Below are 25,505 nucleotides of genomic sequence, written 5' to 3' on the forward strand. Positions count from 1 at the left end.
GGTTGATGTCCTCCCGGGGGAACCTGAAAGGAAGGATTAGAGCTTAACATGCAGTGCTCAAATTATGATTCAGATAGAAAATAGTCCATCGACTTTAGTGGCAATATGATAGCATTATTCTTATGCTTCACTCTCATCGTTACCATTTTAATATTGTTATGTTGTGTCGTTCTGGTTATTGCAGCTCACGCTTTGCTATCTAAAATGCAGTTGTTTTATTAAACCAGTCTTTAAAACTTATACTGCTTTCATTGTCATTTATGAGACCGAATTGTGAATGAGAACCGGATGCGACCTGAGTGACGACGACTTCCCTGAGAAGTATGATATGTAATGCGCTCGGCTGCCCAATCATCTCTACCTTTCGGGAGAGATGAGGCACTGCTAGTTAGCCAGAGCAAAACCCGAATTTGGAGCGACGGGTGTCACCCACCGTGGGTCAGACTCAGTCTCCCACACTGTGGACGATCTTGCTGCTCAAAATCCAGTAGTCTCATTAGAATAACGAGAGCCTACGCGACAAGTGGTTTGGCTACGAACAAAATAAATTTAACTAAAAAAAGCATGAAGCCATTTAGAACTCTGGCCTGACTGGAGTTTAAATCCAGTAAATCACATCAGTAAGAAATTAAATGAGAAAGTGTAAACAGTTTCAAATGTATCTATGTGGCTGTCACTTCTCTATGTTAACAAAGGCTGAACCTTGCCAAATTATATGACAGGTTTCTCAGTTTGGGTTGTAAGGTTTCGAGAACCAGTGTAGGAGTGGGGACAAGACGAGACCATACAACACAAGAAACTGCAAAGAAATGATTAAGAAAGAATACATGTTTTTTCTAAAACAATACCTGAATTGGGCTGTATTTGCACATATGGATGCACCAAAAGTTCATCAATCGATATTCGACACTTTGGGTTCCTAACCAGGCATTTCTAATGAGAAAAATAAAAACAGAAATTAAAACATAATACATCTACCTAAAATGAAAGCTAGGAAAACAATTTGTCATCTATAACAATATTCAAATTCAAATTCAAGCCAAAAGCGTGGCTCTTTGTCGACTCAAACAGCATGTTCTTTAACTTAAACTAATACAGGAATTACAGTCTGAAATTCTGTTGAGAAGCCATTACTGGGTTAATGCGTCTTATGGGTTATCTCAAAACTGTGAGCAGCTAACTGTAAATTATTTGTTTTCTTACCACCACACATCCACAGTGTAAAGAGCTGTCCACAAGTGGATGTTGTGGGGCACTTTTTCTATGGGTCCTGGAACAGTCGCTAAGGACTGGGCAATATCCACAGTGGTGGTAAGTTGGGCATGTTTAACAATACATGCACCCCACATATTTACACATTTTGTTATAATCCAAAAATCTGTCTCACAGAAGACCCGCTTACCGTATAGTCCTAGCAAAAGAAAACAAAGGGCTAGTTTTCACCTTCCTTTGGTCCCAGTCTGACTTTTTTTTTTTATAAACAAAAAAAGCAGACCTATCAAATATTGGTTTCCACTGATGGGGTTGCTGGCATGTCAGGCATTCCATTATTTGCCATTAAAAGAGATAAAAAACAACTTTAATATTCTCAAGAGTGGTCTACTTTCTCTTCAGTTAAATGAATGTTCTTCACCCAAAAAATATCAAAAGCAACCCGGCCTCCACATATAATTGAAAATACAATACAATGTATGAGGCTATCCGGCCAGACTGCCTGCAGCATTTCCAAGCCTTTAGTTAGTCGTCAAAACATACAATCAATCTATTCTAATTGTCAAGTCAGTGCAAACAGTGGAAAAATATTGTCTATCTCTGGAAGTTACAGGAGATATCACAAAAAGCTGACATGGATCATGGATATACCAAAGGGGACAACAGTCACTCATCTATAATTTCTGATAGTAGATCTCAGAAATGACAGAGCCAAGGTTGGCTTCTCCAAAATATCTGTACTTACATGAATGAAGGCCTCTGTAACAGCTGAAAAGGACTTTGATTCTTTGAACCTTTATGAAAAACCTCAAGCACCTTATCCCATAGTTAAACATGTTCAGTCATTGGAGGTTAAAACTGACCCTGGGTTGTGAGGGTTGGTGGGGTTGATTGCTTTTGTTTGACAGACAGTGGGAAGGCCTGCTGCTGAGAGACCCCATTATGTTCCAGAGGGCCTCCCACTGCATCCCTGAAGAGCTATGTGCTACTTTGAAGTGAACCATGAAAGGTGGTTCTGCTGCTCTGTGCTACACTTGTATCGGCATGCATATAAGGATCACCAACACTAGATTTAAGTTCAGGTGTGGAACAACAAATGGCTTTGGAGGGAACATATGCTTAACCCTTCAGAAAATGCATCACAACAGGCAAACATACAAATAGCCAAAAGGGCAGACTTTTCCTTGGGCAGAACCCTCATATACGGATGACCAGGACAGCGCACCAATTTGGCGTGCAACATCACAGACTTTTTTGCAGCCCTCATCAATGCCAGCACCTTTATCCTCCTCAGAGACATTAAATTTCACCTAGAAGACCGCACTCACCCAAACTTTATGGCCCTCATATAAAGAAAACAAAACCTCAAACTTGATCTCGCCCAGCACATTACCAAACCTATCCACACTGCCAGAACCCGATTGGACCAGGTTTTGTCATGAATCAGCAACATAAGTTGACAAGCCAGACACAAAAACTGCATAGACCACACCCTCTTCAGTTTCAGCATACACTCCCCCACACCATCACAGACCTACCACCACCGGAACCATCCACCACAGCTGGAAAAATATCTCAGAAGATGAGTGGGCTTCTACTCTCTGGGACAAGCACAACAGTGATTGGCTGAAAGCCACCAAAAACATTAATAGCTTGATCACCGCATGCACCGACACCCAGGTTCCCCTCAAGTGCAACCAAACGGCAACAGCCCAACCACAGGCTAGCTGGTAGAGAGAGGAACTCAGGTTAATGAAATGCCACTGCGAGCAACTGGAGAACAAGTAGAGACACTGCAGATAAAGACACCTTCAAATCTTCCCTGCAACTCTATCACTAAAGATATGGCACAGAGCGCACAGCTCTTGCAGATCACATCAATGCCAGCACTAACAGCAGAAAGGAAATCTTTGCCGACATCAAGGATGTCACTACACCTCCTGCTGCCGCCAGCAAAATCACCTATTTCACATGACCTTTGCAACAAGCTCTCGGAATTTTTCTAATAAAAAAATAAATCACTTTTGTATACCGCAACTTCAACCCTCAAGTGGACCCTGATCTTTCCAATTACAGCTGATGAACAAACTTGGACCCTGTGGCCTCCCGTCACTACTGCCAAAATTGCTGCCATCATGAAGACCATGGGCGCCATCTGACCCTTGCCGCCACCATGCCTTAACCATATGACTCCTGCCCATCAGCACAGCACAAACACCCATGCTCTCGGCTTTCATCAACTCAGCACATTCCCGGACCCCGGGAAACACGCCACTGCCATTTCCCTGCTCTAGAAACCATCTGATGACCCAGCCACGCTTTCCAAATAAAGACCCATCTTCTTCTTACCATACCCAGCAAAGGCATTAGAGAAATATATCATCCAACGCCTCAAAGACCATCTCAGCTCCTTGATGTCACGCAGTCAGGATTCAGGCCCAACCACAGTACAGAAACAGCACTCATTACCATCACATACATCCACATGATCCTTGACAGAGGATACATGCAAGCCCTTATTTTCTTACATGCTCTGAAGCACTGCTTCAACAGCCAGTCATTAAGATAAGGGAAGATTGGTACCACAAACCTCTGCAGATGGGCAGCAACCACTGGTAACATCTTTGTCAACACTAGAGGGGCACCGGTGAGAGTCGAAGGGGAGCACAGCAAACAAAGTCAGGCCTCAAAAAATCCACTTACTGTGGCAAGTAATATTTTATCAAGTCAAGCTATTTTTAGGACTTACTCGCCCCTTCTGGTATGTTTAGTCACATAGTGAAGGAGCAATAAAGAGGTCTTTAAATCTTATTATCTTGTGACATTTGCCCTGTGTTCAGAGACAGAGGCCAAAAGTCAGTTTATAGACTTACAATTAATTTTCCTTCTGACTCCAGAGTTCTCGGATTTTGTAAGGTGAACTTGTCTGATCTGCTATACAAAGGCACACAACATTTAAATAACATTTAAATACAACATGTAAACTTTCAAAAAAATATTTCAGTAGTTGTAAAAGCCCAGTTTTTGTACTTCTGTGTGATGAAAAAATAATTTATTAAGATGAATACAAATCAAAACACTTTACTTGGTGATGTGCAAAGGATACATATGTTTTCTGAAACCCAATTTTCACCGATTGTTATTACACTATATAGTTTTAGCAGTAAAGCTGCAAGTTAGTGGGAAGGTGTTTGGACATTTTGCCTAGGATCACACAATTTGAGACCCAGTTATGGGTCAAGGACATTACAGTTAGGTCGGGGAGATTTTTCAAATTACTCGACCTGCAGGTCTAGCAACATTTTTATGATTTTTCGAGGTCTGAAAGTGCTTGTGACCCACCTTGAACCACAGGATGCGCCTGTAGGCCTGCAGGTTGGAGATTTAATAAATGTGCACCAGGTCACACTACCATACAGTCTCTGGGATCTAGGGCAGACAGAACCTGGGCCACGGTCATCCTGATTTTTTCCTTGTTTCCTTGTGCGGAAGGCATTGAAAGCGAAAAGATTTAGGATAGGGCGGGGACCTCCATCCTCCTCCTGCACAGGCAAACTGCAGGAACAGCACCTGGCCTTTCTATGGCTTCTTTAACAGAGCCCATACATCCTCTTGTAAAAGATGATCCTCCGAAAGGTGGTTCGGAAAAGAAATGGCAGTGCGTAACACAGATGGGCAATCTGCAGGACCTACGTGTCCGCTGTAACACGTTGCCACCATTGTAAGAAGGGGCTGAGCCTGCCTTCTACCAGATGCTTGTGTGCTGCTGGCAGTGCACTAAAGAGCTTTAGAGGTTGTTTCCTGAGGACTGGGAGGTATGCTGCTCCTGATGGCCAGGTCGCTATCTGATGTGCCCACGGCACAAACTTGAAATAGCTGGGAGGCTCGTGGGGTGGGAAGTGGAGCTCAACTCTCCCTATATGCCAAGCCCATTACTTATATCCTAATGCAGCAAAATTGTTGAGGGGATTGTTGGACTGGAGATGAAAGGTCCAAAGATAGTGCCACTGCACAGCTTTCCTTGAGATTCTCCAGAGCAAAGTCCACCTTTTCACCAAACAAGTGGGAGTATTAGAGAGGCATATCCATTAAAGATTATAGCTGTCCCCGGAAAAGCCTGTGGACCTCATGCTTCTGTGACATCAAAGTACCATGCTAGGTCTCATAGTCCGACCTAGACAGTCTGTGATGGCTAGGTCCGAACGGAGGTTGAATTTGCCTGCATCTCAACAATCTTGAATAGTTTGCTTTAAGGACCCGGTAAGTCTTCCAAGGGCAAAAGCTCATCCACCAAGTCGCAAAGTGTTTGAGTGTAGTGTCCAACCAGCTCACATTGACGGACCTCAAGGAAAGACTGGATGATGAGAACATGTGCTTCCCAAATGTATACACGTTTTGACTCCCTGCCAAGAAGAGAGGTTGGGAAGGCCGTAGTGCTCACTATGATGGGGGATGCCTGCATCATCAAGTTTTTAGGGGTCACGTGCTACGTTAAGAAATCCAGGAAGTTTGGGGCAATGGTGGACTTGACAGTTGCTTGGGTAGTAGGTGATTATGGGGGAGCCAGTACTTTCATAAAATGTTTTAGTCTGTAAGGCTCTGAATGAGAGAAAGCTACATTACAACATGGACAGACTGTCAAAACCAATATTCTCATTCAGTAATTGGTGATGGCTCCATAGGCAAACAAACATTAACTTAGGTACAACAGAATTTGCATGATCAACCCCAACAATATGGACTCATCTTTCGCACATAATCAATACTTTACCTTCCAAGCAAGATAGCACAAGGGAAGTTGAATGCTCTGTGAATGCTACAGTCCTGGTAGACAAGAAGAGCCATACGTACTGTGTGGCATTAACAGAATGCCTACACTGTGAATACTGATACTGGTGCTAGCAGACCTGTCTTGAAAATCTCTAATTTCCCTCACTACCTCTTAGACGAAGAGGTTGACGCAGTTAGCATTTCTAAAACTTGTTCCTTACTCCATTACTGATCCTGTGTCAATCTATTTGGACCAGTTTACTCAAGTGCACCTCTCTTGAGCCTTACTTGACCTGTGATCCTCCTACGGAAGGATCTTTTCTGCCAGTTGAACTGCACTGTGTTTTGAACTAGTGAAGGTGTATATTTGAAGTTTCACATAGAAAATAAGAAAGCTGTTGAGGCGCTTCTATGTAAAAAATAATGATTCATGTGAAATTGACTCTGTGAAACCTTCACTTCAGTCAATGCCTGTTGGCTTTGATCCATGAAATTCCATTTTAAGTTTCAAACCCGCTAAGAGTAGCTGCGATTAAACTGCTGAGTACGTTTACAAAAAAATTACCTTCATACCATAATACAAGTTACACCCACCTTTAAGTGGCAGCAGGAATTAATCCAATCATTGCTGTGCTGCTGAAACAAGAGATTTTGATGCCTACTGTATGAATTTGCACTACTCTTATTTTATCCATCAAAGACAAATCATTTGGTGCAATCTTAACATGCAGCAAATGCAGTAGTATTGCTAGGTTTTCCTGTTGCACCACACCCCGTTGCACGCTTCACAGTTGTAGACTGGTGTTCTGCTTTGTTCTCTTCTCTCAAACTTCCAGACAGCCAAGTTCTGGTCACTTTCTGATTTTCTGGGGGCCAACTCAGTTGGTTTCAACTGTCTCGAGGTTATACAGTCAACATTTACCTACTCACAGGCACTAAAGAGAGATCTGGACACCCTCAGCTTCCAGGAAGGATACACACTAGTTCAATATATAATTTGCTGCTTTTAGCTTGTTAGACCAATTTAAGGTATTTGCTGAATGTCCAGACTAAAAAGGGACACACCTTGTCTATTAGCCCATGTTGAACATTTAGGTCACAACATCTTGGCAGGCGAGCCACAGTCTGCTGATCACATTGATGTGACCTATAAGCTACCTGTTACAATCTCCAAGGTAGGCACACATGAGGATGGTGGGGTACTATAGGTAGTGGGGTTTTTGGTATGCTAACATTGTCACCACATTGCATGATGTGGTCAAGAAAGACACCTCTGAACCTTTGCTTTGGTCCAAGGTGGCAAAGCAAGTATCTCTGAAATGAGCATCATCTCTGCACCCATACTAGGATTGTCTAATGATGCCAAGCCTTTCATGATGCTTTACCATGACAGCCAGTCCTTTGCTTTGGGGGATTTAGAGTATGATCATGGCAACAAAAAACATGATTACGCATTATTCATTTGGAGTTAATGCCATATCAGCTAGAAGCTTTTATGCAGTGGCCGGGGCTACCCACCAAGTTGAAGCTTGTGAAAATGTACTTTTGGGATCACCTCTCATTATTGCTCATTAATTCTGCAGCTCCATTGCTGTTGACCACTAGAACTCAGCATCTTTCCATGTCTAGGTTTGAAAGATATGAAATACAGTTACCTGTTTCTTTGATATGTTGAGCCCTGCTTCCCCTTGTTCTCACAGTTCTCAAAACTGCTTCTCAGCTATTGCCCATTAGATCAAATCTCACATGGCTCTTACCTGATGCAACTTTCCCAATTTTAATGTTCTATAATATACTGATGTTTCATGTATCAGGAACATGAGTTGCCGGTTATGCAGTCTGCACCACTATTGAGGTTGTTGCGATTTGAGGTATAATTCCTGTAAATTCACTTTGCTGCTGAATTCATAACTCTTATTCGTGTCTGTATCCTAGCGCCAAACAAAATTGGAACTATTTATGCTGATTCAAAATATAAACTTGGGGTAGCCTACAATTGTGGGCACCTTCTGATGCAATAAAGGTGCCTCACTTCTGCAGGAGCCCTGATTTAAACATTTTTTATGCAAGCAGTTTGCTTGATGCTCTTCAATTACCATGCACAGCACCTAGTTAAATGTGCCACTCAATCTACTAAGGATGATGTGACCAAGGCTAATGCTTTAGCCAGTCAAAAGTCAAAAAGGCTGCTTTGTCTTTCACATCTAAGGTCACTCCCAAGTTTGCTCACCCCCCTCTGTCTTCACGAAAGGAGCTTGATGATAAAACAAATAAATAGCTGAAACAATATTGGAAAAGAGACCAGCTGGAGTGTGGCAGACGCAACCAAGGGAAATTGTTTGCTCCTAGAACACTGCTCTGAAAGTTATTCCGATTATCCTATGGTGTTGCCCTGGTTAGTTGAGATGGCATGATTCGTATATATACAAGTATAAATTGGTTGCTTTCTGTTTCCCTGCCACTGGGCAATAGTATTGTCAAAAGTGTGCCACATATGAAGGACTTAATGTCGGTAAGGACTCCCACTAACAATCCACCTCTATAGGGTCCCTTTGTCCATGTGCAAATAGATTTTTTTTCAGATGCCTCAATGTTGTTATAGCTCTAACTTGCATGTCCCCTGGATGGATTGAAACCTACCAATGTGCCTGAGCTGACGCTGTGACTGAAGCTAAGAAACTACTAGGAGACTCAGAGTGGAATAACTCTTGAAGTGACAAAGGAAAAGTGTGCTTTATGGATTAAGGTACATATTCATTGCACTTATCACCCAAAGCCGGACGGAAAGCCAGAGATCTAATTAGACTCTGAAAATCATACAATTTGTGTAGAAAATGGTCTTGAGTGGCCTGACGCTCTAACTTGTGCACAGGTCAATTCAAGCAAAAGCCTAAACTGAATTTATACAAGTTACTTACTGTTGGTAATGCTCTTCCTCGTGGATACTCTATCGAATTGAATATATCCCACTGGCCTGTATCAGCCTCCACTTGTGCACGCAGGAAGGCTTTCAGTCTAAGTGGATCACCATTGCTCAAGGAGGTTGATGTAATCTGCATTTTCACAGGAGGCCAGACCCCTCATTTCCACATCCTATAGGTACCACCCCCAACCCAGCAAGGACCCATCTGCAACCACCATGAGCTCTGGCTGGGGGTGGAAAAGTGGTCTGCTACATGTCAGGTGGCCGTCTGCCAGCCATCACTTCAAATTCTGAATAGTCTCCTGTGGGATCAGTATGGTGTTAAGAGTCGGTCCTGCTATTAGGCCCACTGGGACCAGAGGTCCACTGCAGGGCCCTCGTGTCATCTGACACATGGGATGAGGAGATTGCACAATGTCAGAAGATCAATACGTCTTAGAGCCATCCTCGCAGAAGCCCAGAAGTAATCCCAAAACATTGGGGGCATAGCCTAAATTTATTTCCCACACTTGATGTGGTGAGGGGAAAGCTTTGAATACCACTATGACGAGCACTGCCCCACTCAATGAAATCCTCTATGAGAGGGATTAGATTAGTTCGGCTTTTTGAAGGAAAACCACAAAGACATCAAGATGCTAGCAGTTGTTTGGAGGTGGTCCACGAAGGACTGTAGCAAGCTTGCATTCAGCCGTCAGTCCTCAAGGTACTGAAATACATGTAGTCCAGACTTTCAAAGATGGGCAGTGAACACCACCATAACCTTTGTGAATGCTGAAGTAGCCAAAGAGAGGAATAGAGAACTGAAAGTGTTCTTGACCCACCTCGAACTCCAGGCAAAGCCTGTAGGATTGCAAGACATGTATATGAAAATATGCATCCTGCAAGACTCATGACATGAACTAGTCTCCTGGGTCCAGAGCTAACAGCATCTGAGCCAAAATGAGCTTTGTCAACTTTGTCCTTCGGTTGGAACATACTTAGAGGACGAAGGACCAGAAAGAACCTAAGGCCCCATCCTTTTTGTGGTTGAGAAAAAAAGCAGATCAGCAGTCTCCTTTCTCTAAATCCAGCACCTAATCAATGGCACCATTGGCAAGCAAAAGACACTCATTGCATCAAAAGTTGCAAATGCCCCTCCAAAGCTCTTTCTGATGTTAGAGCAATGCAGCTTGGGAGAGTAGTTGGAGGACTGTTCTCTTTGCTGTGATCCTAACAGGAATGGACTGAACTGGTTGCAGCACCACTGTAGGGATGTCTGCCTTCAGGCCAACTCCCTAGAGTACCTTTCAACCTACAAACTGGTGTTTCCAATAAGGATACCTGTACTGTGCCCAAAAATCCAGTCAGCCTCAATCACAAGTAAACACTGGTGCCAAGGAAAACTGTAGTATCCAGGCCAGAATGAATTACAAACCATGCTGCATCCTGACCATTGTGTATTGCCCGAGATCTTTTGGCACCAGCACCAAGGTCTTGCTGGCCAGGAAAACACTGCGGCCGCTGTAGTGTAGCCGGTCAGAGGTTGGAGCCTCTGGTGATGGCGACTCTTAAAACGTAAGTAGCCTGACCATCTACCTGTGAAAAGCTCACGATTATGAGATGAAGGTCTCCAAATCGAAGCAGCTCCTTGTGAAGCTTTGCGGACACAGATGCACACAGGGTGTCCAGAGTGAACTCTTGTGTGGGTTGAAGCAGTGCTCTCAGTCTGTCGTAGGAGGCAGGGGCAGCAGAAGCATATGCAGCACAGCTTACGAGACACTGCAGTACTCTGACAAGGCCTGCGGCATTCCAAGAGCACTCACCAGCTCTTTCTGGACTAAGAGCTACCTTTCTGCCAAATTCAGTATAATTCTGTCCACTGGTTTCGGTGCTATCGCTGTTCCAAATCCATATGGAAAAATGAATGGTGAAAATTTGTTTTGGGGACCCCACCTCCTTTTCTCGGCCCCCGCTTCACAGATCACAGCAAAACTTTCCAGAAAAGCTGCTGACGTGAGCATGTTTTAGAAAAGTTCTTGCAGATTCAAACGGCCCCAAAGTTCTTAGCGAAACAAAAAAAACACTTTCTAGAGAAACTAGCTCCCCACTATAACTACCCGTTGATGACTATATCTATATCCACTTTCCTTAGTCGATACACAAGGATACGGCACTCCACTTGTCTGTGGAGCGCAGTGTTCCGTATCCTTGTGTAGGAAAGTGGACAGAGTTAGACGCGCTGGTGCGTGTCCGATAACGGCACCACCGGCAGTCAGGCGCGGACAAGTTATACCACAAATAATATATATATATATATATATATATATATATATATACATATATATATACACACACACACATATGTATACACACACATATAGTACTTACATTTTTTGTGTAAAAGCATCTGTTGTAAATATATATTTTTCATATATATATATATATATATATATATATACATACACACACACACACACACAACTTTAACCAAAAACTCCTGAACCCTAGAAAAAATCCTTTCCCACCCCAAAATTCCCTTACCACAGACAAAAACCCATAACTACCCTAAAAGTTCCCTTACCAACCAAAACCCTATACCCATCCTAAACACTAAAAATTCCCTTACCACCCAAAAACATATACCCCACCCAAAAATAATTCCTTACCACCCAAAACCCTATACCCACCATAAACCCTAAAAATGACCTTACCAATAAAAACCCATACACACCTTAAAACCTAAAAATATTAACACACACACACATTAAAAGTCATACACTTAAAATATAAATGCACACAAATATATTGAAAAGCTGTTTACTTACCTGCAATATACTTACATTTCCAATAATATCTGTTGTAAACGGATAATCGCTATAAAGGCACTTTCGTTAAAAAGCCTTTGTTGTAAAGGCTTCTCCTTCGTTAACCTTTGTGATAAAGGCTGTTTCCCTTAAAAGGCTAGTTAGTTATGTTTTACAAAAACAAAATGAGAAAAGAGATCCGCAAAAAGTAATTTACAAACTAGTATTTAGTTAGAAAATAAAGACCAATCAACATTTACCTTAAGTACATCCTGGAGATCCATTTCAGGTATGGGTCGGAATTCTATTTCATAGCTGGGATCAATTATTGCATGTAACTTAGTGATCTGATTTGTTATGTGCTGAAAAGGAGTTTTTCCATATGTCATGCAATATAAAATACACCCCAATGACCAAACATCACTTTTCGGACTTATCTGGGGGGAAAAAAAAGAAAGAAAAAAAAAAAAAAACATGATACCTAAAACATCTTCGATTTTACTTTTTTGAAATAATGTATGCTGTTATTATTAACCGGATTTAAATTATTACTTTCATTACCTGAAAATTTACAGCAGACATTAACTAGTAACAGCAAAGCATTTAGGCTCAATTATGCATGCCTTCCTACATCATAATCATTGTTTAGCAACATGTATGATCACAACCCACACAAAACTATAGCAATGAAAATACACTATTAGAAAAATGTAACTGCACTAATTTCTCAGACATGCACCAAGGCACTTACTTCCATACTGAGAATAATCAACTGTAATGGACAGATCTAAAAGACAATGTGAACTGAATCAAGGTATGACTTCTGCGCTTTCAAACAATGTGGGTAGAAGAGTGGCAGAGTTGAGGAGATGGAATGGAGGAATCAAATTTCTGAAATATTTGCAATCTTTTGCAGCACTAGCAGAAATAGTCAAACAGTTCCATGAAAGTGAACATTTCAAATATTTGGCACAGTCATGTGAAGTATTATTCATTTCCAAAAGAGTTTTTGTATACCATGGTCTTGACCATAGATGCAAGGGTGGCAGACCGCTTCTCATAGTGGAGAGAAAGCACATGTGAAATAATAACAAAAAGCTATGTATACAAGCAAGTAAAGAGAACTCTCCAGTGGTTACAGTCATGAAGAACAAGTTACTTACCTTTGGTAACGCATTATCTGGTAGAGACTATCTAGCTGCAGATCCCTTACCTTTGAATTCCCTGGCATCAGCTTGGAATCTGGAATCTTTTTGCTGAGTAACACCCTGAGCACACTACCATTGGGTGGTGCAGTTTGGTACCGCGAGCATCGTCCGGCTCCGCGTGGCTTCATCAGTGTCGTTGGAGCCGTATTATGACATCAAGGTTGTCTATATAGACGCCACGTTGGTGCACGTACGTCTTCCATGCTAGAAGTGCAGAGTCATGGATAGAACCAACATTTGTCTGTGCAAAACTAAGGCCCTGAAAAGGGATAAACCCTAATCCTACTAGTCATATCCGCAGAGTGGGGAGGCATGGGTGGTTGTAAGGAATCTGCAGCTAGATATAGTCTCTACCAGGCAATGCATTACCGAAGGTAAGTAATTTGTTAATCTGATAGAGACCTTACCTTTGAATAGATACCCAAGCCATAACCTCCTGGCAGTGGGCTGTGGATACCACTCCTTACACTAAAAATTCCTGCAGGACTGAACAGGCAAAGTACCCGTCCCTTCGTACCAGACTGTCGAGACAATAATGTTTCACAAACATGTGCAAGGACGCCCAGGTTGCCACCTGACAGGTCTCCAGGACTGGTATACCTCGAGCTAGTGCAGTGGTAGCAGCTTTGCCTCTGGTAGAATAAGCCTGCAAGCCCTCAGGAGGCTGCTTCCTGGACAATGTGTAGCGTATCATAATACAGAGAACAACCCAGAGTGAAATGGTTCGGTTCTGCACTGCCAGACCCTTGTTTGCTCCAATGTACCCAACAGAGAGTTGGTCATCCACCCGGAACTCTTTTGTGTCCAGTCGATGGAGTCGCCCTCTTCCTTAGAGGGATGTGGTGGAGCAAATAAGATGGGCAGGGTAATGTTCTGACCCAGATGGAATGGGGTCACCACCTGGGGAGGAAAGAGGCACAAGTTCTGAGAACCACTTTATCTGGATGGATAGTGAGATACGGTGGCCTTGATGACAGGGCTTGCATCTCAGTCACACTCCTGGCAGATGTTATTGCCACTAAGAAGGCTGTCTTGATGGAGAGCAGCCAGAGGGGACAGTTGTGTATAGGCCCGAACGGAGCACACACGAGAAAAGTGAGGTCAAGATTTAAGTCCTATTGAGGCATGATAAAGGGCGTAGGGGAAACATATGTACAAGTCCTTTGAGGAATCTATTTACAATGGGAGATTTAAACAAGGCAGGCTGGTCAGGCAGCCGAAGAAATGCAGAAAAGGCAGAAAGATAGCCCTTTAGAGTCCTCAAGGAAGAACCCTGCTGGGCTAGAGACAGAATGAAAAGTAGAATGTCAGAAAGAGAAGCAGGAAGAGGGTCAATAAACTTTTCTGTACAATAATACACAAAGCGATTACAACGGCCAGCGTATATAGCTTTAATGGAGGGACGCATGGCTGCCAAACTTCTTGATGAAGGTCAAAAGACATCAACTGCCGACGCTTAATCTCCACGCATGAAGGCACAGAGCTGACAGGTTCGGATGGAGAACCCTCACCTGCTGCTGCAACAGAAGATCCTCCTGAAGGGGCACCCGGTTTGGAGGATTGATGCTCATTTTGAGTAGCTCAGGATACCAGACTCTCCGTGCCCAATCCAGAGCCACTAAGATGACGTGGGCCTGGTCATTCTTGATCTTCTAGAGAACTCTGGGCAGAAGTGGTATGGGCGGAAATGCGTATAGGAGGGCCTGAATTCCACTCGCTACGAAAAGAGTCACTGAGCGATTGCCGCCTTGGAAACAACGTGCAATACTGCTGACATTGCGCGTTCTCTGAGGATGCGAACAGATCTAACCAAGGCTCTCCCCACTGCTGAAAGTCCTTGCTCCACCTCAGGATGGAGATACTATTCGTGATCCGCTAGGCACTGAAGGCTTACCAGAGAACCTGTCAGATGTTGAACCACCAGGGTGGTGTTGTCCGTGAATACCTGCAATAACTTCCCTTTCACAACAGGAAGAAATTACTTCAATGCTAGCCAGATCGCTGTAGGAGGCTGGCTTGGTATGTAGTGGGTACCAAGGGGTACTTACACTCTGCACCAGGTCCAGTTATCCCTTATTAGTGTAGAAGAGGTGTTCTAGCAGCTTAGGCTGATAGAAGGTAGCTATAGCAGAGCAGCTTAGGCTGAACTAGGTGACATGCAAAGCTCTCACTATACCACTGGTGTCATATGCACAATATCATAAGAAAACACAATACACAGATATACTAAAAATAAAGGTACTTTTGTTTTATGGCAATATGCCAAAAGTATCTCAGTGAGTACCCTAAGTATGAGGATAGCAAATATACACAAGATATATGTACACAATACCAAAAATATGCAGTAATAGCAATAGAAAGCAATGCAAGCAATGTATAGTCACAATAGATTGCAATGAGAGCACATAGGTATAGGGGCAACACAAACCATATACTCCAAAAGTGGAATGCGAACCACAAATGGACCCCAAACCTATGTGAGCTTGTAGAGGGTCGCTGGGACTGTAAGAAAACAGTGAGGGTTAGAAAAATAGCCCACCCCAAGACCCTGAAAAGTAGGTGTAAAGTGCACGTAAGTTCCCCAGAGAGCACAGAAGTCGTGATAGGGGAATTCTGCAAGAAAGAACAACACCAGCAATGCAACCAAAGTGGATTTCCGGACGAGAGTACCTGTGGAACAAAGGGACCAAGTCCAAGAGTCGCGACAAAGTTGAGATTGGGCAGATGCCCAGGAAATGCCAGCTGAGGGTGCAAAGAAGCTGCCACCGGATGGTAGAAGCTGCGGATGCTGCAAAAACAAAGAGGGCTAGAAACTTCCCCTTTGGAGGATGGATGTCCCACGTCGTGAAGAAGCTTGCAGAGGTGTTCCCACAAGAAAGACCGCAAACAAGCCTTGCTAGCTGCAAGGGTCGCGGTTAGGGTTTTTGGATGCTGCTGTGGCCCAGGAGGGACCAGGATGTTGCCAATTGCGTGAGGAGACAGAGGGGGCGCCCAGCAAGACAAGGAGCCCTCACAGAAGCAGGCAGCACCTGCAGAAGTGCCAGAACAGGCACTACGAAGAGGAGTGAACCGGAGCTCACCCGAAGTCACAAAAGAAGATCCCACGACGCCGGAGGACAACTCAGGAGGTTGTGCACTGCAGGTTAGAGTGTCGGGGACCCAGGCTTGGCTGTGCACAAAGGAAATCCCGGAAGAGTGCACAGGAGCCGGAGCAGCTGCAAATCACGCAGTACCCAGCAATGCAGTCTAGCGTGGTGAGGACTTACCTCCACCAAACTTGGACTGAAGAGTCACTGGACTGTGGGAGTCACTTGGACAGAGTTGCTGAGTTCCAGGGACCACGCTCGTCGTGCTGAGAGGGGACCCAGAGGACCGGTGATGCAGTCTTTTGTTGCCTGCGGTTGCAGGGGAAAGATTCCGTCGACCCACGGGAGATTTCTTCGAAGCTTCTAGTGCAGAGAGGAGGCAGACTACCCCCACAGCATGCACCACCAGGAAAACAGTTGAGAAGGCGGCCGGATCAGCGATACAAGGTTGCAGTATTCGTCTTTGCTACTTTGTTGCGGTTTTGCAGGCATCCAGAGCAGTCAGCGGTCGATTCCTTGGCAGAAGGTGAAGAGAGAGATGCAGAGGAACTCTGATGAGCTCTTGCATTCGTTATCTAAAGAATTCCCCAAAGCAGAGGCCCTAAATAGCCAGAAAAGGAGGTTTGGCTACTTAGGAAGGAGGATAGGCTAGCAACACAGGTAAGAGCCTATCAGAAGGGGTCTCTGACGTCACCTGCTGGCACTGTCCACTCAGAGCAGTCCAGTGTGCCAGCAGCACCTCTGTTTCCAAGATGGCAGAGGTCTGGAGCACACTGGAGGAGCTCTGGGCACCTCCCCTGGGAGGTGCAGGTCAGGGGAGTGGTCACTCCCCTTTCCTTTGTCCAGTTTTGCGCCAGAGCAGGGCTGGGGGATCCCTGAACCGATGTAGACTGGCTTATGCAGAGATGGGCACCATCTGTGCCCATCAAAGCATTTCCAGAGGCTGGGGGAGGCTACTCCTCCCCAGCCCTGACACCTTTTTCCAAAGGGAGAGGGTGTAACACCCTCTCTCTGAGGAAGTCCTTTGTTCTGCCTTCCTGGGCCAAGCCTGGCTGGACCCCGGGAGGGCAGAAACCTGTCTGAGGGGTTGGCAGCAGCAGCAGCTGCAGTGAAACCCCGGGAAAGGTAGTTTGGCAGTACCCGGGTCTGTGCTAGAGACTCAGGGGATCATGGAATTGTCTCCACAATGCCACAATGGCATTGGGGTGACAATTCCATGATCTTAGACATGTTACATGGCCATGTTCGGAGTTACCATTGTGACGCTATACATATGTCGTGACATATGTATAGTGCACGCGTGTAATGGTGTCCCCGCACTCACAAAGTCCGGGGAATTTGCCCTGAACAATGTGGGGGCACCTTGGCTAGTGCCAGGGTGCCCACACACTAAGTAACTTAGCACCCAACCATCAGGTAATGGTTAGACATATAGGTGACTTATAAGTTACTTAAGTGCAGTGGTAAATGGCTGTGAAAGAACGTGGACGTTATTTCACTCAGGCTGCAGTGGCAGGCCTGTGTAAGAATTGTCAGAGCTCCCTATGGGTGGCAAAAGAAATGCTGCAGCCCATAGGGATCTCCTGGAACCCCAATACCCTGGGTACCTCAGTACCATATACTAGGGAATTATAAGGGTGTTCCAGTATGCCAATGTGAATTGGTGAAATTGGTCACTAGCCTGTTAGTGACAATTTGGAAAGCAAAGAGAGAGCATAACCACTGAGGTTCTGATTAGCAGAGCCTCAGTGAGACAGTTAGTCATCACACAGGGAACACATACAGGGCACACTTATGAGCACTGGGGCCCTGGCTGGCAGGGTCCCAGTGAAACATACAACTAAAACAACATATATACAGTGAAATATGGGGGTAACATGCCAGGCAAGATGGTACTTTCCTACAATCGCCTGGAGCTCCAATAATTGGATATAGAGCCCGGACTCCGCCGGAGACCAGAGGCCCCCGATCTGTGTCTCGCCCAGAAGGCTGCCCCATCCCAGAAGTGACGCATCTGTCACTACTGTGAGATCTGGTTGGGGAAGGGAGAGGAGTCTACTTTTGACCCAATCGCTGTTCACTAACTACCACTGCAGGACTTTTGCAGTTCCGTCTGAGATTTAGTTTATAGTGAACCTCAGCAAATGCATGAGGTCCGCCGTAGTCTGAAGGTGGGTGACGAGAGCCTGGGGCGTCGGAGCCTTCAACAGCACTGGTGAGACCGAAGGGGAGCACAGTGAAATGAAAGTGCTCGTGGCCCACCTTGAACCGCAAGTAACGCCTGTGGGCAGGCAGGATGTGAAAATATGCATTCTGCAAGTCCAACGCTACCATCCAGTCTTCTTTGGTCTAGGGCAGACTGTTGAGACGGGGACACTCACCTGAAACTCAGGATGCCTGCAAGGGCAATGGTATGCCCCCGACCTCCTGGAACACCTCTCGGCACTTCCTGGTGGACACAGAAACCCCGGCAGGTGTCCCAAAACGAAAGGGGGAGTGGAAGAGAAAGACAAAACACTGCAACATCTTGCTGGGCTAGCCAGGCATCCTGTATCTTCGGGGGCGGGGAAGGAGGGAGGTTTTTGTTGACAGAGTGATAGAAGAGCTAGTGCACTCAACTTCCTTGAAACTGAATCTCTCTTTCTGATATGGGCACGGGAGCGGTAGAAGAACACCGGGATGCTCCAGCACTTTTCTGGGATAATAATAACTGTTGGCACAATTACTAAGACTGCATTACCAAAAACCCAAATGAAGTACCATAACAATAAGTACTGCAACACTAGGGCTGGCTTCACAGAGATTCACTGTTGCACACTACAATTAGAACTGTGGTTGCACTTATCATGCACAAGAAAGACAAACAAGGGCATTAATTAGATCATGTATAACTTTCCTGCATGCATAGGGTTAAACTAAAAGGAACAAAAACAATCCAAGAAATACAAATGTCCACTCTGAGTTTAAACAATTAGGGTGGCACAGTTTGGTTTGGTTTCATTGTGTGCATGAAAAACCCTTCAAAAGCAAATTCCTTAAACCTGAAACAGAGGCATGAATGACACAATTTAAATCCAAGAGTTATTCTATTAGAGAAAGTAAAGCCACGTAAATGCTCTTTTAAAATTGCACGGTCACTTTTTGTAGTAGTTGAGCTCAAGCAGATTTCCTCAAGCACATTTAGTTAAGTAACTACAATAATAATGTAGAATGTTCGGAAATGCATTTGTCTCTTCAAGTTAAGCACTCTGCCAAAAAACGAGGTGTGAAATACACCAGCTGTTCTAGGAAAGTGTGGCACTCAAAAAACAAACTCCCTGGAGAATACTAGTCACTTAGCTGCAGTCTTTTCCGGAGTGCTAGAGGAATGTCTGGTGTCAGCTGGTACAGGAACGAAGAAAAGTATTGCCTCAAGTAGCGAATATGAAGATGACAGCAGGGCCTGGACAGCCAAATCAGATGCTGAGATCAGGAAGCAAAACAAAGCCAAGCAGGGAGGCATGCTTCACTCTGCCATTTATAGCCAATCAGGAAAGCAGCAGAGTTTCCACATGTGGATGAGTCACCACACCAAGCTAGAAGCACATGTCTACACCACACCCAATTAGAAGCACATGTCTACACCTGCTCACATTAGCAAACAAGTATTGGGAAACAAGCATTGATAAAACCAATTGTGTAACACAGCACATTATGTTTACTTATTATGATTTAACCCTAATCCCTGGGGACGGTGACAGATCACGCAGGAAGCATCTTGGGGATTCCTGACACAGACAAGATCTGAACAAGAGTGAGCATCTTGAATTTCTCCTTTCTGAGGAGGAGACTGACATCCCTTAAATCCAAAATAGGGCGAAGACCCTGGTTCTTTTTGGGAATCAGAAAGTAGCAGGAATAACAACCACTGCCTACTTCTGATATCAGGACCCTTTCTATGGCTCCCTTGGCCAAGAGAGCTGTAACTTCCTTGCAGAGAAAGATCAAATGATCCTCCATCAGCTGTTCTTTTACCGGAGGAATAGATGTAGGGAGAGACTGGAAGGGGAGGGAATAACCCTTCTGTATGATCTGCAAGACCCATTTGTCCGATGTTATGGACTGCCAGTGAAAGAGATGAAATGTAATCCTCCCTCCAACTGGACAGACATGGTCTTGCAGATCCATGCTAGGTGGGCTTGGGCATTGAAGAAGGGGACCGGGTGGTGGCCTACCTCTAGTTAGATCCTCTGGGTCTGAAGGTACCACAACCTCACACTGGATGCTGTGATGCCGAACGATGGCGGGTAACCTGTTGTTGGCGTGGCACTGCACCCCTCCCGAAGCCTTGAAAGGGGCAATAGACTGCTGGCGAACAGGTGCTGAAGGACCCGAGGATCTGGTCGTAGCTCGAGAATCCTAGAATCTCTCAGGCGCAGAGTCTGCCTTTTCACCAAAAAGGTGTGTGCCTTCAAAACTCATGTCTATCAAGGTCCACTGGACAGCCCCCGAAAACCCAGTGGTACGCAGCCAGGAGTGGCGGAGGACCACTGTGGAAGAAATCGCCTTGCCCAGCGAGTCGATCGTGTCAAAGCCACACCTGATAGTAAACTAGGCTGCATCTCTCCCATCCTTGACAGCCTGGGTGAGTGTCCCGTTCGCCCTCCGGGACCTGGAGCAGCACCTGTGCCACTGTATCCCATAAAGTATGGGGAAAACGGCCCAATAAGCTGGAGGTGTTAACTGACCTCAATGCCAGCCTGGAGGAAGAAAACATCTTCCCAAGTTGGTCCAGCCTCTTGGATTCCGTATCCATGGGAGCGGAAGGGAAGGCACCACAGGAAGTGGTGGCTTGGACCAACAAGCTCTCCAGGGTGGGATGCTGGGTGAGGAAATTAGGGTCAGTTAGAGCTGGCCTGTGGCCGATTGCCCTATTCACAGGAGCCCCAGTACTGGATTTGGACCATGTTCCCAGAAGGACATCTGTGAGGGCTTCATTCAAGGGTAACATCAGCTCTGATGTAGCAACCCCCGGCTTAAGCACCTGTCAGGAGATTAGTCCTGACTGGCACCGTAGGCAAGTCTAGGTCCAAGACTTCATCTGTTCTACGCACCACTATGGCATAAGATGCCATCTCCTCCATAGCCACAGCAGGAGGAGAGAGAATGCCAGCATCTGGAGAAGTATCCAGTCCACTGGCTTCCCCTAGATCCTCATACCAGCCCGGTTCATGCTCCAATCCGTATTCTAAAGAGTCCTTAGACCCCTCCCACTCCTCACCTGTGCCTGGTTGTTCAAAATAAGCCTCAGGCACTGATCTGGGCCTAATCAGCACCGTCGAAGTCTGAATCTGCGCCGTACGATGTCGTTCCGGCTCATCAGGAATGAGGTTGGGACTACCACCACCAGTGGGTGCTAGAGGGAGCGTCGACGTCAGGCCCTGCCCCTGAGTCGGCTGACTGAGAAGCCAGCGCTGGTCCGGATCCACTATCTGAGACCCACCCGAGGGGTCAGCCCACCCAAATACAAGGCGCGCAGCCTCATAAAATTCCTTTAAATGAGGGGTGGTCGGAGGGGCAGTTGCGACGCGGATTTGGACCTGGCAACGGTTCCGCGCAACCGTGCTCGGAACATAGACGTTCCCAAGATGCCTCGTCAGTAGACGGGCGTGGCGAAGCTGAACTCTGCTTGGACTGCTACTTTTTGTGCCTCTTCCCCGAGGACCTGGAATGGGACGAAGAGAACTTGGGGCTCCTGGATTGGTTCCGCGGCCTCCGAGGAGTCGTGCTGACCGAAGTCATCTGCCAGGCCGCAATGAGCTTTAGGGACCGCTCCCTCGAAGCTTTTGGGCAGGGCCCGGCAGCTGGATCACGACTTTGAGTCGTGGTCCCTGTCGAGGCATCAGAGACATACCTCATGGGGGTCCGTCACAGATATCGCGCGATGGCAGTCGCCGCACTGCTTGAACCAGTTGGTCTTCCTAGAGGACATATCCCTCGCACAGACAACAACAATCCTCGACAAAACATTGAAAAAAAGCCTTGCCAAAAAAGGCAAAGGGCAGCTCGATCCTGGATCTGCACTTAACCGGCATGTAAGGACAAGAACTGACGTACGTGCGCAGAGGCGGTGTCTATATAGACGACTGTGATGTCTAGACGGCACCAACGATGCTAATGAAGCCACACAGAGCCGGACAACTTATGCGGAACCAAATGATGCCGCACACAGGGTATTGCTCAGCAAAAAGATTCCAGATTCGAAGCCGACGCCAGGGAATTCAAAGGTAAGGAATCTGCAGCTAAAAGTCTCTATCAGACATAACCTTGGCTACCCTTTAGGAAATTGGCAGTGGTTCAGCTAGGAACATTGCCATCTCAGACATCCAGGACCGATTGTTAACACAAAGCTAGCTCTTTTAATGATTCTTTATATGACATTTTTTAAGTTTTTTTTTTGTAAGATGTAATATATGAAACCAACATGTAAGCCAACTTTGAACAAATGATCACTAAAAGGGAGTGTGACATTCAACAGACAAATGGGAGACTGATGGGAGAAATCAGACAGAGTTGAGGGCAACGTGGTGTATTGGAGAAAACAAAGGATTGAAGAAAATGAGGATCAGATACTCAAATGCCATAGAGGTCTCTGAACTACGAACGGGACGACCTTCGAATAATGAACTCTGCTATGCAGAACTGGTTTCACCCTAGTTAGGGCTCATCAGCCAGGTATTGCTTGGATCTAGTGACAGTGTGCACAGGACCCACGTCTGGGCATACCCATCCCACTTAGGCTGACACGTAAGAGTATACAGAAAAGTGATTGATGGAATCCTTAAATTAATACCAGCCACTGATAATAACATCCCAGTCCATCGTTATTTTAAACACCATGCCAACTCAGCTTAGACCAGCCATGTACAACTCAGTCTTGACCCTGCTTCAATGGGAAAAATCCATCCCAAACTGCCAGGCCAGGATTAAGCTTTATCATTTTTTTCACAACGATGTGACTTAAGCATTTCTTTTGACAGACGTCTACCAGACATCTTGATAGTACTGGACTACATTATTCATCTAATTTGTTTCCTTCAAACAGTGATGTAACCAAAGACATGATCATCTTTGAAAATGTTTTGAATGAAATACATCACATTTCAACACAGATCATGATATCAAATTAGCATGCCTTAGACTCAATATGCAGCTATAAACAAACTTGCAAATCATGCCTGACATCATCATCAAGCCAGCAGATAAAGGGGGAGGAATTGCTTTTCAGAAACTGTAAACTATAAGAAAGAGATAAGGAGACAATGAGACAAACTGATTATAAAAAAAAACAGAGCTGTGATCGGTCAACAGATATCCAGAACAATATTGTCTAACTAAACAAGCATTAAATGAAGGTTGGGCTTAGCGATAAAGAACTTGCGTCCTTGAGCAGAACAAATTATTCTGTGCCTGCCAAATATACTTCACCAAAAATTCATAAAAATATCTCCGAACCACCAGGACGTACAATCTTTCTGGGTGTGAATCTATCCTTAGACCGTCAAAAAAAGGTAAAATCTTAGATGTTTACAAGATTTGTGCTGTATTTATGTTAAAGACAGCACTGCAGTGATTACCACACCTAAAGGGCTTCCATTTGATACATGCATAACCTATTGGTCACAAAGAACATTGAGAGCCTGTACACTATTAGCCAAAATATTGCACTCTGGAAACCTACAAAGCACTCGACTAAAGACCACGCTCACAGAGTACCAACCAACATCTTTTATTCTACACTACACCAGCATTGCGCTTTGCAAGAACTATTTCATTTTTGAACAACAATTTTTTGGACAGACGAAGGATGTTGCAATGGGAGCCATATTTGCTCCAGATATTACTACCTGTGTAGCAGACTTTGAATCCAACTATCTTTAAGAAACAAAATCCATTTTAAGGAATATTTACAAATGGATTTCTTACGTAGATGGCTTACCAATTTGGCATAGTGATACTGAGTCACTAGCAATTCTTTGACTGGGTGAATTCTTTGATTAGCAATCTTGCCTTTACAATCCAGTCAGGAAATGACTCTTTAGCCTTTTTTGACTTAACCATTTTTAAAGAAGAACAGATTATTGAACACCATCCTAATTACAAAACCAACTGCTCACAATACACTGATACAATAGCCATTGTCCCAAAATCTGAAGGATAACTTACTATTCAACCAGTTATCACGCTTTGCACGGATTGTTACAAAAATACAGATTATGTCTTAGAAGCAAACAAACTCTGAAAAACTAAAAACACAAGGTTACCCACATAGATTATTAAAAAGATCCATGAAAAGAGCATAGTATAACAATCATGAGGCTCTTCTAACAGAAAGAACTCGACCAAAGGAGTTTAAACTAGTGTTTTACTCCACTTTTGGGACAGAGTCCAACAAAATCCAGAAAATATTTCCTAAACAATGGGGTTTTTGGAATACCGAGAAAATCTTAAGGTCTAAGGAAACCGATGTTTACTTTTGAACACGGTCAAATGTCTGAAGTATACGCTGGTAAAAGCTTATATTGAAACTAACACTGATTACATAACAGAAAGCTTTGGTCTTCAACCTATTTTAGGCCACTTTCGTTATGGAAGCTGCATGGCATGCAAAACCGGAGCAATAACACAGTGTACAATACATGTAAAAACATTCCATTTAAAACACTTTTCTAATTGCCGGACAAAAAGAACAAGTTACTTACCGTCAGTTATGCCTTATCTTGTAGAGACAATATCTAGTTGCTGATTTCTTAACTTTGAATTTCCCCCCAGACATCAGACTGGATCCAGAAGATTTTGAGAGCACTACCCCGGAGCGCCATCATGTGACGCTGATTAGCTCTGCGACCGTGGTCCACGCTGGTTATGACGTTGTGGATCCCTTTTATGAGGCACGCTGATGTCAGTTTCTTTTCATGACTTTTCACACCAGAAGTTGAGAGCCATAAAGAAAATGACTACTGGCGCAGCAAAACTAAGGCCTTGAAAGGGAGAGTCCATGTCCCTAGAAATCAGTTCGCAGAGCAGGGAGGATGGGTGGCTCAGTAAGGAATCTGCAACTAGATATTGTCTCTACCAGATAAGGCGTTAGTAACAGTAAGTAACATGTTCATCTGACAGACTTTTAGTTGCAGATTCCTTACCTTATAACAGATACCCAAGCAATACCATCCATGGAGGTGGGTCTGCGAAGTAAAACCACACTAGTAATTCCTGCAGGAAAAAACATTCAAAATGTCCACCCCTAGTGACCTGACTGTCCAGGTAGTAGTGTTTGGCAAACCTGTGCAGGGATGCCCATGCTGCCGCCTGACAGATGTCAAGGACTGACACTCCGCGTGCTAACACAATGTGTTTTAGCTCTGGTAGAATGAGCACACAAATCAGGGGGTTTCCTCTTAGCCAGAGCGTATCATATTTTAATGCAGATTAAGACCCATTTGGAGATGGTTCTCTTCTGCACTGCCCAACCTTTCTTCGCTCC

The 25,505-nt window shown here is 44.7% G+C and overlaps 1 protein-coding gene across 1 annotated transcript in view; it reads right to left on the reverse strand.

Annotated features, from left to right (window-relative positions):
* The window catches only part of TTK (TTK protein kinase), a 338,680-nt gene that overhangs the window by 69,394 nt on the left and 243,781 nt on the right, over positions 1-25,505 (reverse strand). The window contains exons 19-20 of the mRNA XM_069235624.1: positions 11,949-12,125; positions 849-933 (exon numbers count right to left, since the gene is read on the reverse strand). Of these exons, the coding sequence (XP_069091725.1) occupies positions 849-933; positions 11,949-12,125 (262 nt within the window). The remainder of the gene's footprint in view (positions 1-848; positions 934-11,948; positions 12,126-25,505) is intronic.

Source organism: Pleurodeles waltl, chromosome 5 (assembly GCF_031143425.1).
Source record: "Pleurodeles waltl isolate 20211129_DDA chromosome 5, aPleWal1.hap1.20221129, whole genome shotgun sequence".
Taxonomy (NCBI): Eukaryota; Metazoa; Chordata; class Amphibia; order Caudata; family Salamandridae; genus Pleurodeles; species Pleurodeles waltl.